At 37.9% G+C, this 15,796-nt stretch overlaps 1 protein-coding gene across 1 annotated transcript in view; it reads left to right on the top strand.

Annotated features, from left to right (window-relative positions):
- Nucleotides 1–15,796, top strand: part of PIBF1 (progesterone immunomodulatory binding factor 1) — a 209,059-nt gene that overhangs the window by 123,356 nt on the left and 69,907 nt on the right. The window contains exon 13 of the mRNA XM_006096365.3: nucleotides 3,290–3,380. Coding sequence (XP_006096427.1) covers nucleotides 3,290–3,380 — 91 coding nt within the window. The remainder of the gene's footprint in view (nucleotides 1–3,289; nucleotides 3,381–15,796) is intronic.

Here is a 15,796-nt window from a genome sequence, read left to right on the forward strand (position 1 = left end):
AGAACCCTTTCTTGCTTCTTGATTCACTTGCCTCTGATTGTTTCTACTCCATCACTTTTATTGCCTCTTCTATCTAATTGTAATAGTTCTCAGGGGGTTTTCCCCTCATCCTCTTCAGTTCTGGATAATCTTACCTCTTTCCACAATTTCAATTACTGTCTATAGGCTAGGGATTCCCCAGTTCTGTATGGAGTTCCTGCAGTCATTAAATATCTTATATTATTTCTATTTTCTCTTTCCTCCTTGAGCCTTACTAATTTTCTTGTATTGTTATTCTATTAATAATGTTAAAGCCTGTCTAAGTTTCCAACTAGTTTTTGTCAGTCTTGATTCCTCCCTTATTCTATCTACTGACTCATCTCACTTTCACACGTGTTCAGTTGTCTAGAAACCAAGTTCTTTTTTCTATCCTCCATTGCTATTATTGACCATGTCTCAACTGGTTACTAGTGTAAATTATGAGGAGTTCTTTGTGCTACCAATCTAGGTCACCTTTTTCTCCATTATTGGAATTTTTCTTCTACAATGTTAGCATCAACAACAAAAATCTATTGGTCATATAACCCCCCTGTATTAATTTCTTACTGACTGTAAAATAAGTGCCGGACTCCTTAGCCTAGCAAACAAATCCTATTCACAGTTAGAACTAAGCCTACCTTTGTACTCGAGACTAACTCCAGCCACTTTTCTCACAATTACTAAAACTTCACAGCTCTGACTTTACACATGTAATTCCCTCCTGCACTTTCTCTATGAATGTCAGTCTCCCCACACCTTTCTAATTCCTTTAACATGGGGGAAATGGTGGCACTGAGCTCCTAAGACACTTATAACTCTTTTTAAAAATTTGTTTTTAGCCTAGCCGGTTTGACTCAGTGGATAGAGCATTGGCCTGCAGACCAAAGGGTCCCGGGTTCGATTCTGGTCAAGGGCATATACTTTGGTTACAGGCTCCTCCCCGACCTGGGCCCCTTGCAGGGTGAGGATTAACAACAACAAATATATATATATTGTTTTTATTCTAACTTCCAATGTGAATGGATAGAGAAGAGCCTATATATATATTGTTTTTATTTTAACTTCCAGTGTGAATGGATAGAGAAGAGCCTAGTTTCTTGATCTATATATATATATATATGTATATATATACATATATATATGTTTTTATTGACTTTACAGAGAGTGGAAGGAGAAGGAGAGAGAGAAAAACATCGATCAGCTGCCTCATGCACACCCTTCACTGGGGATTGAGCCAGTAACTCAGGCATGTGCCCTGATTAGGAATTGAACCAGTGACTTCTTGGTGCATGGGACGACACTCAACCACTGACCCACACCAGCCAGGCTATAGCCATAACTTTTTAACTACCATTCACCATGTTGTATAGTACATTGTTCTTGTAATTAAATCATCACCAAAATAGTTATCCCACGAGTTATTAATCCAGTAAGTATTAAAATCCAATTTAAGATGTCCATTAGTATCTAGCTGATGGGTTTTTTAAGATGTTAACTAAATTTACCCTTTCCCTTATGGATTTAGAACTGCATATTTAGGAGAGACAAGAATAAGATAGATATCTAACTGCCAACTCTAATTCCTATAGAGCTGAATTAGAGAACTCAAATTTTTAAAAAATATATTTTTATTGATTTTGAGAGAGAGAGAGAGAGAGAGAGAGAGAAAGAAACATCGATGAGAGAGCAACCTTGGCACCTGCTCTGACCAGGAATCGAACCAGTGACTTCTTAGTTCCTGGTTGATGCTCAGCCGTTGACCACACTGGCTGGGCATAAAGCTCAATTTTTATCTGAAGCCATGATAGCTGATATATTGCCAATGGCATATATCATTTCTTGCTTCCACATGTCCCTCACAACTAATAATTCTACCTCTGAAAACTAATCTTGGTTCACCTTGAAAAACAGGGACAAAATTGAAGGAAAACACTTAGGAGTATTCCTGAAATTTTTACTGTACTACAGAAGGACAAATCAACAAATAAGTGCATATTGAATTTGTAATGCCAATTTACAGTAAAATTGTCATTACATTTAAACTTTTTAACTATAAAATATTAACCTATTAGTTAAAATTCCTTTTGGGAAGTGGTGTGACAATAGCAGAATTTAGAAGGAAATGGTTTTGCTGAAACTTTTTTATAATTAAAAAAAAAGTCCATCAATACATTCTTAGTGCTGCACATTTTCTTCACAGAGTATTCTATTTAAGTGCTTAATTTCATTGTTACACGTTAAGGTACAGTTGTTCTACTGATAAAATAATGAACATCTTTCTAATTAAAAATAGTCATTTCTTTTTAAAGAAGGAAAGTAATAAGATTGATGTTATTACTTTTTTATAATTACACTAGAGGCCCGATGCACAAAATTCACGTGGGGGTCCCTCAGCTCAGCCTGCACCCTCTCAAATCCGGGACCCCTCGGGGGATGTCCGACTGCCGTTTTAGGCCCGATCCCTGGATCGGGCCTAAACCGTCAGTAAGACATCCCTCTCACAATCCAGGAATGCTGGCTCCTATCTGCTCACCTCCCTGCCTGCCTGATCTCCCCTAACTGCCTCTGCTTGCCGGCCTGATTGGCCCTAACTGCTCCCCTGCCTACCGGCCTGATCGCCCCTAACCGCCTCTGCCTGCTGGCCTGATTACCCCCTAACTGCTGTCCCCTGCTGGTCTGATCACCCACTAACTGCTCTCCCCTGCTGGCCTGATCACCCACTAACTGCTCTGTTCTGCTGGCCTGATCGCCCACCCCCTAACTGCTCTCCCCTGCTGGCCTGATCGCCTCCTAACTGCTCTCCCCTGCCAGTCTGATCGCCCACTCCCTAACTGCTCTCCCCTGCTGGCCTGATCGCCCCTAACTGCCTCTGCCTCAGCCCCGCTACCGTGGCTTTGTCCAGAAGGATGTCCAGAAGACGCCCGGTCTAATTAGCGTATTACCCTTTTATTAGTATAGATAACATTTTTATGCAAAAAGGCTTTCATTCATTTAGAATAAAACATCTGTATTATTATATTTTACAACAAGAAAACTTAGCATGGCCTATGATGTAATCCCTTATACCTTTTAAAAATAAATGGAACAAATCCAAGCAAGTATATACTTTAGGAAATATGCTTCTGCTTACAAATGGCCTGTTTGAGATTACACATTAGCCCTTTTTTAATGTTCTTTTGTTCCCTAAGTCATTATTATGACCTCTTTTATTTTGCCATCCTTCTTAGGGGAAAAAAACTATTTCACATTATACACTTTTAATATTTTCCAGTTGAAAATGAAGATGAGGCTGAAAGGGTTCTTTTTTCCTATGGCTATGGTGCTAATGTTCCCACAACAGCCAAAAGACGACTAAAACAAAGGTAAAATCAATATATATTTGTTTTATTTACCTATTTAAGCTAAATGTAATTACATTATGCTTTTTGATAGTGTGCTGAGTTGCATGACAAAATAGTTACTTTCTTCTTAGTATGCATAAATATTAAATACCTCACAAAATAAAACACAGTAGGTAATGCTCTTGTCTGTTTGGCTCAGTGGATAGAGGGTCAGCCTGCAAATGAAGGGTCCTGGGTTCCATTTCAGTCTAGGGCACATGCCAGGATTGTGGGCTCGATCCCCATTAGGGGGCATGCAGGAGGCAGCTGATCAATGATTCTGTCTCGTCATTGGTATTTCTATCTCTCTCTCCCTCTCCCTTCCTCTCTGAAATCAATAAAAATATATTTTTAAAAAAACACAGTAATAATGATGCATTTTATGTATTTATAAGTGAGTTTAATGGTCAGTAGAATAGAAGCATACTAGAGCCCTAACTGGTTTGGCTCAGTGGATAGAGCGTCAGCTGCGGACTGAAAGGTCCCAGGTTCGATTCTGGTCAAGGGCATGTACCTTGGTTGCGGGCACATCTCCAGTAGGAGGTGTGCAGGAGGCAGCTTATTGATGTTCCTCTTTCATCGATGTTTCTAACTCTCTATCCCTCTCCCTTCCTCTCTGTAAAAAAATGAATAAAATATATATTTTTTTTAAAAAGCATACTAGAATTTCTCTAGAATTAGATTCATGATGACACCATTTTTATTTTCAGATTAATTTCAAGTGAATTACAAATGCTTTTGTACTAATAATTTTCAGTTAAAATTAATTAATTATGCTTTATTTTCCCCTCTTTTTTTCATTCACCTGCCTACATTCCTTAACATATACTTGAGAGAACAAAAGAGAGAGATCAAGATAGATGGAGATAATAAAAATGTTGTAGATTAAAAGTATAAAAGACTTTGTAAAGACCAAGAAAATTTTTGAAAGATACATTAGTTATCTTGTGAGATACTACTTAAAGTACACTGAGAGGAAATTGTACCTATATTAATCAATTTTCTAGTTGATCTAATACCTACCTCCTTTAGCTCGCCTGAATTCATCCTGCTTTACAAAAACATCTCACTCCCCCTTTCACTACCATTATCAAGTCTAATTGTTTCTACCAGACTTCTAAGCCCTTCCAAGTGGCCCACCTCTCCAGCCTTTTCTGCCTCTTTACACAGAATGAGAGTAGTATATATCTCTGCCTTTAAACATCTGATTTCCTCATATTGTATACAAAAGAGCTTTTCTGTTATCTCAGTAGCACTCATTTTTCCTATTATTTCTTCAGCTGGATGGAAAGTTCCTCAAGGTCAGCAACTACATCTTGTTCTTGTTTATTCCCCACTGTCTCTGCCTTGCAGATACCTAGTAGAATTGTCTCTTCATCTGAGTATTTGAGGACTCAAAGCTGCTTGTTTATCTTTTATTTTAGTATGAATTGATTTAAACCTTTAGAGACATTACACATTAAGAAAAACAGTCCATCTTAACATCAGTACTTTTGTAGAAACTTTGAAAATGGCTCAGAGAATGAAATGTCTTTATGGCTATCTAATAAGATATAGACCATTTTATGAGAAGAGTTGCTTAGAATTTGTGTCTCTTGCTGGTTAAACTAAATACCTGAAAAATTTAGATCAAGTATAGATTACTAACAAGTATCAATTAGTAGTTGGACTGGTTCATTCTGTCTGATAAAGATACAAGTATTTCTGAATTATGTATTATTTGAAAAATGGGTTATAGTCCCATCACATTCCCTTTCTTTCCCAAGTCCCTCCAGAGATCACTAAAGATAACCTAGTATGTTTTGTAATTTCCAGCATATCTCTCTTTTTTGAGTATTATGTTACCTAGGGAGAAATAAAAACGTAGGTTTGTGGACAAGTGATTTCTTTATCAGTGGTAAATGATCGCTAAAATACTAAATATTGAAATTTGAAGGAAAAATTCCATTTTCTTCTCTATTTTAGCATCTGAATCCTTCAAAAGAATCTTGTCACAGAAAAAAGAAAATGTTACTATTGTAAGCTTTCTTTCTTTAGCCCAAATACTGAGTTCCTCCAAAATTGAAAGCAAGTATTGCTTATTTTCTTAAAAATTTCCAAACCAGATATTAACTTCTCAAAATTTAGAGTGAAGATTTAAGGAACCACAACTGATTCATATTCCAATAATCTTAACTGTCCAAATATTTCTAAAGATTTTATCACTGAGCTATCTATGTGCCTTGAACAAGTGCCTAATGTGCATGCTATTAATATCTCCTACCAGCTGGTGCCAGACATTCTTCTAATGGTGAACCAGAGGGTTATTTTGAGGAAGTGCTTCTCAGGTCATCTAAACTGAGTGAAGGAAAAGTAAGTCTAGATATGCAAGGAGGACATTTATGCATTCCTTTGCCCATTCATTCAACTTTTATTGAGTGCCTACTGTATGCACAAAATTGACCAATGGCACAGAAGATCCCTGTTTAGGGTCTGGTGCATTTTTTAAGTTTGCAAAGTCCATATTTGATTTCTTATTGGATATTTGTAAAGAAGTCCATAGCTTTGTGCTCTGTTTAAATTAAAGTAAAAGCAGCCGAAACCGGTTTGGCTCAGTGGATAGAGCGTCGGCCTGCGGACTGAAAGGTCCCGGGTTCGGTTCCGGTCAAGGGCATGTACCTGGGTTGCGGGCACATCCCCAGTGGGAGATGTGCAGGAGGCAGCTGGTCGATGTTTCTCTCTCATCGATGTTTCTAACTCTCTATCTCTCTCTCCCTTCCTCTCTGTAAAAAATCAATAAAATATATTTTTTTTAAAAAAAAAAAATAAATTAAGGTAAAAGCAATATATCCTTTGAGAAAATCTATATTTGGGATTAAAGCAATAGAAACTTGAGGTATATTATAAAACAGCTTAGTTAGAACAGCAAATGAAATATTTGCATAATAAGGTTTTCATTATACCTCAGTTTATACCAAAATATATTAAAATTTCAAAAGAACTTATTTCCTGACTAGTACACAATATATTCTATTCATACTAAATTGGATTTGCAATCTCATATATTCAACAACCAATTTAGGTATTTTAGTATCATACCTAATTGGAGGGGATTACTTATTATAAAAATAATACATGTTTATTTTAGAAAATTAGGAAAATCCTGGTAATTCTACTGTCTAAAGATATTATTCAAAAATGTATACAGATATATATTTTTTCCTACATACAGTGTAGAATTTTATTTTTTTCTTATAATTCTACCTTGAACATTTTATGTCATTGAATAGTCTTTAAAAAGATAAATTTTATTGGTTATCCAAAACTTTAATTTTTAGGCCTTCTGTATTTGAGTGCCATATGCTGTTAATAAATTGGATAGCCATTGAAATTTTTCATTAGTTGCTTATTGCTACCCAAGCTATATTATGAAATTAAAATGAGAAAATGGATGCAAAGTTCACAGAGTGCCTGGCATAGAGTTCAGTAAATGTTAGTTTGTTATGCCAATTAATGTTTCTTAAAGTAAATTGCATAGTTGATTTTTGAGCCAGTGTACAAAAATGTTAACTAGGCACAATTTGAGTTTTTATTTATAACAATTTTGTTTTAAAATGTTAATGAGATTTCTTGAAATAATTAGTAGAGACACGCCCTAGACATGAAACTAGTTTTGAGATTCACTTTCTTTGCTATGAGTCAGTTTCTTTCTTTCTTTCTTTGCTATCAGTTTCTTTCTTTCTTTCTTTCTTTCTTTCTTTCTTTCTTTCTTTCTTTCTTTCTTTCTTTCTTTCTTTCTTCTTTTCTTCCTTCCTTCCTTCCTTCCTTCCTTCCTTCCTTCCTTCCTTCCTTCCTTCTTTCTTTTCTTTCTTCCTTCCCTCCCTCCCTCCCTCCTTTCTTTCTCTCTCTTTCTCTCTCTCTTTCTCTCTCTTTCTTTCTTTCTTTCTTTCTTTCTTTCTTTCTTTCTTTCTTTCTTTCTTTCTTTCTTTCTTTCTATTGTTTAAAGTATTACAAATAGTAGTACATGTTTTCTTTTATTCCTCATTGACCTTTGCCCAGCCTCCGCTACCCCCCGGCACATGCCCTCACCCACCCCACCCCAGTGCCTTGCGTCCATTGGTTATGCTTATATGCATGCATACAAGTCCTTCGGTTGATGTCTTACCTCCCACCCCCCCAACTTAAGACATACTGTAATGCCAATCTCCAATAAGGAAGTGGCAAAAATCGCTTTTCAAAATTGGTTTGCAAAATAATTACCCAAAATGTCTGTTAAGCACATCATAATTAGTAAATAAGGCTAATCGCATTTTGAAGTTTCAATAGAGATTGAACAATAAATATTATGTTAAACTCTTCTGAACAAGGTTGTGGAAAGTTAAAAGAGCTTACACAATTACAGAAGATTAAAATAAAATGGGCACTTCTTGACTTGACTAAACTTGAAAATCTGAAGTAATGTTTTTGTTTCGGTCATGATTACTTTGAAAATAGCAAACAAGATTTTCTGGTTACATGTTTTGGTTATGCTCTTTAACCTGGGTAACACCCAGGCACTAACATGGTCTTAGTATGTGCTTCTCTATTTGTTTTCACAGATCTGAATGTAGAGACTTCTCTTCAGGTTTTTAAACCTTCCAAATTGCAAAATTAATGCATACTGTAGACCTTTTATTTGGGTTTCTATCTAATTTTATAAAGAGCTTTAAGTTGAAATTTTCACAGTTGCCTGAGCTTCACAACAAAGGAAAAAATAAAGCCGGGGAAACTTTTATTTCCTCTGGGAAACTTATTTCCTCTAGCAAATTTTTGTGCATAACAAAAATTTGTTTTCTTCGCCTTTGTTCTCATATGTACGAATTTTCATTTTTATCTTTAGGGAAAGCCGCACTTATTTCATATGAGTTGGTTTTAGGGCTAGTCCTTTAAAAAGTTGATGCTAGTCTATTCATGATCAACTTGAAAGTTCAAACCTACAGAAGAAACTAGGGAAAGTCTCATATAACATAGATAATCAGCATGTGACCTCCTGGTTCATAGGTTGATGCTCAAACACTGACCCACACTGGCTAGACAGATGCACCCTTTTTATGAACCTTTATTCATGCCAGGCTTATAGGGATAGAACTCTTACCTGCTAAAACTGAAAAATATATAAAGCCAAGTGTTCTTTCAGACCACATAACTAATTAGCAAGCATATAAGTAAGTATACTTGTTTATTTGGAGTTCTGATAATAGTAAGAACCATAGAAGGACTCGGGACAGACCATCAGTCCTCCATTATGCTTTGGCATCTTAGATATAAATAGAGGTCTGCCATGTTCATATTGGCTGGGCTAATTTTTATGAAATTGTATGTAATAATTGGATGTACTGACTGTTATTGACAGATCCAAGAGAATAACTTACATAAGAAGTAATGAGAGTGCTAAGAGTTAACTCTTAGCAGAATAATTTTACCAGATAACAGGTGAAATTTTGGTTTCATATTTAAATACAAAATCATACTCTGTTGTACTAGATTCAGTTTATGTGAATCTTAATCTTTACAGGTAAAAATCACATGGTAATTAATATAAGTGCAAAGAAGAATTGTTTGTTGTACCTACTTAATTGTCTCAGTAGATAGCCTGTAAAAGCAGTGGTTTCTTGAGGAGTTCAATAGTTCTATACAAAAAGATAAGTAAATAACCTTTACTTATTTTCCCTGACTGTATCCATAGTTACTCATTATAAAGAATTTGGAAAGGATTTGTTTTTATTGTATGTGAATTGTAGTTAAGGAGACGTAAACTCCAGTTGAGCAATTCTTCATTTGTCTTGCTTTGAATTTCAATTGAACTAAACTCCTCCTCCTCGCTTCCAACTTCTAATATCTAAACAATTTCTAAACAGAATCCACCAAATCCCTCACCACAACAATGTGCCACATTTAAAGATTTTGAACGTTGGAACATGGAAGAGGTGAATTGGTATCTGTGACATTTGCCTTCTTCCCTTATTACCTTTGGGTACTTATTACTAGTTCAATGCTTAGATGCTGAGCATTAGTTGCACTTTAATATTGACACTCTGTAACCTTGGAATATGCTTTCTAGAAATGTATTCATCTGAACAAAATTTACTTAAAACAAATTCAATTAGGAAAGATGTATTGAGTGTCCACTCCGTTCAATACACACTACAGGGGATAAGACCCCTCTCTTCACATAAGTTGCATCTATTGGGAGAGAAAAGATGAACACACATGAAAAAAAATATCAAGAAACGTCCAAAAATATGTCATTTAGTGCTACACTGTGTTGGAGATGAACATGATCAGTGGATGCTAGTCAGAAATTGAAGAAGTCGAACTTAAAAGGAGTCTTTAAGAAAAGGTGGGCTCTCAAGTAGTCAAATAACCTATCTTCTTTCAGACTGGAGGAACAGCAGAAGTATAGTGGAAGAAGCATACAAAACATATTTGTGGGACATTAAGTAAAGTAGACATTAGTGGAAAATAAGGTTGGCTCAGTTGAGATTATAGAAGGTCTAGATATTTTTAAATAATTTAGATGGAGAGTAGAATTAACCATGTAGGTAAGATTTGAAGTGGGTGGGGGAAGGATATAAATATCAACTCATTAAATAAGAATTACAAATATGTGACAAACATATATGAAGATGTTTAACCTCATGAATAAAGAACTTCAATAATATTCTATTGTTTATTTATAGGGTTAAAGATTGATGATGTCCAGTATTGGTTAAGGTATGAAGAAAACAGAGGTCTTATATAAAGTTCACTCATTCAATAGTTTATTACTGAACTATTGTACCAAGTATTATTCAAGGCATTTAGAATACATTAGAGAACAGAATAAGTAAAAATTACTGTACTTGGAGAATTGTATTCTAGTTCATGAGAATTTAAACTTGTACAATCTTTCAAGAGGAATGTTTGAAAAATTATAATGCACATGTGTTTTAACTCAGTCATAATGCTTTATGAGGAAATCACAGTATAAGGAGGGGAAAGTTGTATGTATGCATTTATTTAGAACTTTCCATAGGCAAGCCACTGTTGTGAATACTCTAATTTGTCTTTTCATTGATGAGTTCTTTATATTTTTTGGGTACAAATCCCTTATTAAGATATATATTTTGAACTTTTTTCTCCCATTCTATGGGTTGTCTTTTCACTTTCTTGATGGTGTCTTTTGAAGCACAAAACTTTAATTTTGATGCAATCCAGTGTATTTAATTTTTCTTTTGTTGCTTGTGCTTTTAGTGCCATATCTGAGAATCCTCTAACAAATGCAAGTTAATGAGGATTTATTTCTCTGTTTTAGCTCTTATATTTAGGTCTTTGATTTACTTTTGAGTTAATTTTTTATATCGTGTGAGATAAGGGCTTTGTACTACTTTTAATGTAGCTACTAGAAAATTTTTGTATTGTATGTGTGGCTTATATTATACTAGAGGCCTGGTGCACAAAAATTTGTGCACTCGGTGGAGGGGGGGGTCCCTCAGCCCAGCCTATGCCCTCTTGCAGTGTGGGACCCCTCGGAGGATGTCCACCTGCTGGCTTAGGCCTGCTCCCTGGGAGATTGGGCCTAAGATGCAATCAGACATCCCTCTGGCAGGCCGGCAGCCCTCGGGGGATGTCCACTTGCCAGTGGGGAGCAGGCCTAAGCTGCAGTCGAACATCCTTAGGGCTGCTGAGGGAGGCGGGAGAGGCTCCCGCCACCACAGCTGTACTGGCAGCCATCAGCCTGGGCTTGTGGCTGAGCAGAACTCCCCCCTGTGGGAGGGCACTGGCCACCGGGGGGCCAGTCCCTCCTTGGAGCTTTTGCCCCCTGGGGGGTCGGTAGTGTGTTCTATAGTGACCAGGTCATCCCAGGCGATCTGATTTTAGGGTTTAGTTTGCAATTTTCCCCTTTTTTTTTATATAGGAAAAGAGGCCTGGGTGCACGGGTTGGGGGCCCGGCTGGTTTTGCCCCTGAAAGGGTTTCCCCGGATCAGGGTGGGGGGTCCCCCTGGGGGTGCCTGCCCACCCTGGGTGAAGGGGCTTATGGCTGTTTGCAGCTGGTCACCCCCCTTAAGGGGGGGGGTCCCCCCTGGGGTGCCTGCCCAGCCTGGGTGAGGGGCTGATGGCTTTTTCCAGGCTGGCCACCCTGGGTAAGGGGCTGATGGCTGTTTCCAGGCTGGCCAGCCTGGGTGAGGGGCCGATGGCTGTTTGCAGGCTGGTCAAGCCCCCCCCCCCAGTGGGGACCCTCACCCCATGGAGGTTTGGCCAGCCTGGGTGAGGGACTGATGGCTGTTTTCAGGCTGGTCACACCCCTTTTAGGGTGGGGGGGGGTTCCCACTGGGGTGCCTGGCCAGTTTGGGTGAGGGGCTGAGGACCGTTTTCAGGCTGGCCAAGCCCCCTGGCGACAGAAGCTCCCAGCCTCTCTTTTTTTCTTTTTTTTTTTTATTCTGGGGTTTATTTACCTTCTATAATTGAAACTTTGTTGCTTTGAGTGGAGCTCAGAGCCGCCCACGGCAGTGGGGAGGGAAGCCTCCTGCTCGCTCCAGCTCTGTGGCCACAGCCGGCTGAAAGCAGGTATCTGGGATTTATTTACCTTCTATAATTGAAACTTTGTTGCTTTTGAGTGGAGCTCAGAGCCGGCAGCAAGCTGGCTTCCTCCATCACTGGAGCAAGCAAGCCTCCTGCTTGCTCCAGCTCCGTGGCTGCCGACCACTATCTTGGTTGGGTTAATTTGCATATAGTCACTCTGATTGGCTGGTGGGCATGGCTTAAGGCGTAGCGAAAGTATGGTCAATTTGCATGTTTGTCTATTAATAGGTAAGATTTCTATTGGACAAAATTGGCCTAGACCAGTGATCTCCAAACTTTTTTATGTGAATCCCTATTGGGGAAAAAAATTGAGCATGCACCCACCAATAAATATATATTTATAGATTACATATTTAATATAATTATTAATATATTATAATTAACATATTGTGTACATTATAATATGAAACCTACACAGAAAATTAAAACTTAGAGATACATAATAGTAAAGTAAATGTAAATAATATTTTCCACACTTCAATAGATTATTTCTCCCATAACTACTTTTGGAGACCACTCGTCTAGATTATAACCTTAACCTTATCTAACTGCTTCAATTCTTCTTCCTTCTCTAAACCATCATCCATAATATTGATAAAGGACTCTCTCAAGTGCAGAGATGATCATGTCATGCCTAACCAACTGAAGGATAAAATTTAAACTTGGCTTGTCATTCAAGGCCTTTCATCATATATCCCTCACTACGTGCCATCTGTTTTATCCATCACTACCATACTGCTTACAGTTTTCTCCAGGATATCATTCTTATGCTTTTTCCTCTACCCAGGATGCTATTTCTCTGCTTCTTCACCAGATTGATGAGCATTGGTATTTACTTCTGTTTGCCCTTTCAAACCATTTAGCACACTACAATAATTTTTTTATTTTCCCACCTTCCTCAATAGAATGTTAAATCCTCCAGATCGAAATTGTGTATTCTTAGTACTTGTATAGATTATAGGCTTTTAGTAAATGTTTGTAAAAGGAAGTGTTTGTGAATATCTTATTTAATTAATGACTATGTTTCTTCTGATTCAACCTGCCTTTCTGCAGTCATTGATATTCATGATCAAGAAAAAAATTGCTCATTTTGCTCATTTTTATCATTTTTGTTTAATTGTAAATATTACAATGATCAAAAATTGTACTTCTTGTTTTTCCTGTGTGTTCTATATGCATAAATACATAATTTTTAAAGAAAAATCTTCACAATATTAATTTTTATTCTTGTTTTCTTTTTCTTTCTTTTTTTTTTCCTTTTTTGTCCCCCATCAAGCATTATCGGCTAAATGGGTCATTTAGAGCAACCTGATACCTTAATATCATTTCTGATATATCTATAAGATGTGTTTTGCTAGTCTTAAACTGACTTGGAAGTGAATTTTTAAAACATGATCAATGGAACAATTGGAGACCAATTGTACCAGTGTCTTTCACATTATAACCATTATGCATCATAAATAACATAAACATTCATAACAATAGGCACAGTCAAAAGTCATTCCCATCAACACCAGTTCCTAGAAAGTTTTTCTCAATAACATACTACTATAAGCTAGTAATCAGAACACTGTGGAACACATATATAAGCCATTTTTAAAATCATCAGCTATCTTCCTGCTATTTACAGTTAATTTTTCTCATTCAGAATCTTTAACCAAAATCAGGGAAATTCTTAGTAGAAGGAGGTAGCCCTGATGTTAGGACTTAAGTACCAACATACCAAGAATTTCTTGAATTCAGTGGTTTATAGCACATGATATTTTGCATTGATAAGTGGTATCACACCATATTTGCATAAGAACATTATGCAATTTCCAAACAAAACAAAAAGCACCCAAACCCTATGAGTTACTTAATATTTTTAAACTTGATGCCTCCAAGTTATTGAAGAAGTTCAGAATGTTGGTAATGAATAACCTTTGCATCTCATTATTTTCTTGCATCCCCTTTCTTCCATTTCATCTGTAACTGATTCTATGCAAGAACATTTGACTATGTTCATTTTTCTGTACTGAACATTACAAAAATGTGGTCTAGCCCTAGCCAGTTTTTCTCAGTGGATAGAGCATTGGCCACAGACTGAAGGGCCCTGGGTTCAATTCCAATCAAAGGCTTGTACCTCAGTTGTAGGTTCGATCCCTGGCCCTGGGAGGCAAACAATTGATGTGTCTCTCTCATATCAATAGTTTTCTCTTTATGTCTCTCCCCCTCCTTTCCACTCTCTCTAAAAATCAATGGAAAAATATCCTCAGGTGAGGATTAACAAAAAATATCTATATATACTAGGGGCCCGGTGCACAAAGATTCGTGAACTGGGTGGGCGGGGGCGGGGAGGGGGGGTCCCCTCAGCTCGACCTGCACCCTCTCCAATCTGGGAGCCCTCTCCAATCCGGGAGTTTCTATCTGTCTTTGCAATCATATGAGCGAATTGAGACCCCAACCCAGTTTGGTTTGTTGCTCACAGAATAATAGAGGCTTTTTTTTTTCTTTGCTCCATTAGTGGAGACTTCCTGGAAGTTTTAGGATATCTTCCATTTAATTTTTCCTCGACACTCTGATTTAACTTATATCTCTCACCTTTGCTTTCCCTCCATCCCCAACCACAACAGTACCTTGCTCCAGGCTCACTTTGCTCTAGTGTTTAGGACAGTGATGGCGAATCTATGACACTCATGCCTCCTGGACTATTAAATCTATTTCTTTCACCAGGTAGGGGAAGTTTTCTGTCATTATTTCTTCAAATAGGTTTTCAATATCTTGCTTTCTCTCTTCTTCTGGCACCCCCATAATTCGGATGTTGGTATGCTTAAAGTTGTCCCAGAGGCTCCTTACACTATCTTCATATTTTTGGATTCTTTTTTCTTTTTGTTTTTCCGGTTGGGTGATTTTTGCTTTTTCGTATTTCAAATCTTTGACTTGATTCTTGCAATCCTCTAGTCTGCTGTTGGGTGTCTGTATAATATTCTTTATTTCAGTCAGTGTATGCTAGATTTCTAGTTGGTCCTTTTTCTAACCTCGAGGGTCTCACTAGATTTATTGAGGGTCTCACTAAATTTATTGGCAGTTTCTAGAAAATTCTTGAAAAACCTTTTGAACTCTATATCCAGTCGTTTGCTTTCCTCCATTTCTGTCATTTGTGACCTGTTTCTTTGTCTCCGCATTTTTTATGCTTCCCTGTGTTGATAGAGTGACTTTCTGTGCTAGGTGTCCTATAGGGCCCAGTGGCTCAGCCTCCGCAATTACCTGAGGTGGACACTTTTGGTGCACCCTTTATGGGCTTTGTGCATAGTCTTGTAGTTAAGTCTTGATTGTTGTAGGTATCACTGGGAGGAATTGACCTCCAGGCCAATTGGCTGTGAGAATCAGCTGTGTCTACAGTGGGAGAACTTCTGAGCTAGAGACACCCTTAGGGGCAAGACTTGCTTCAGTGGGGCTTTGGTGCTCACTGAGTCTGCCCCCTGAGTGTGTCCTTTATGGATCTGAGGAGTTGTAATCTGCATGGTCCCACTCTGACCACTGGGTACACTGGCTCTTGGATCTCTAAGGAGGTGCTAATTTAGCCTCTGCCTGAGCCGACCCAGCAGGAGCTATGGAGAGATCTGCAGATTCCTCTTCTTTGTTTGGGGTTTGGAGGTACCCAGATGAGGCACAGCTGTGAAGCAATGCAAGCTGCTGTGGGGCCTTGGGCCTTCTTTTGGATGTTCTGGGTCTCTCTGACCCAGCTGCAGTTAGTTAGGTAATTTTAGATTGCAAAGGGCCAGGCCATTCATATGCAAAAGCCTCTGTGCATAGCTTGGGTGGGGCGGGGTCTCAGG

This window comes from Myotis lucifugus, unplaced genomic scaffold (genome assembly GCF_000147115.1).
Source record: "Myotis lucifugus unplaced genomic scaffold, Myoluc2.0 scaffold_177, whole genome shotgun sequence".
Classification (NCBI taxonomy): Eukaryota; Metazoa; Chordata; class Mammalia; order Chiroptera; family Vespertilionidae; genus Myotis; species Myotis lucifugus.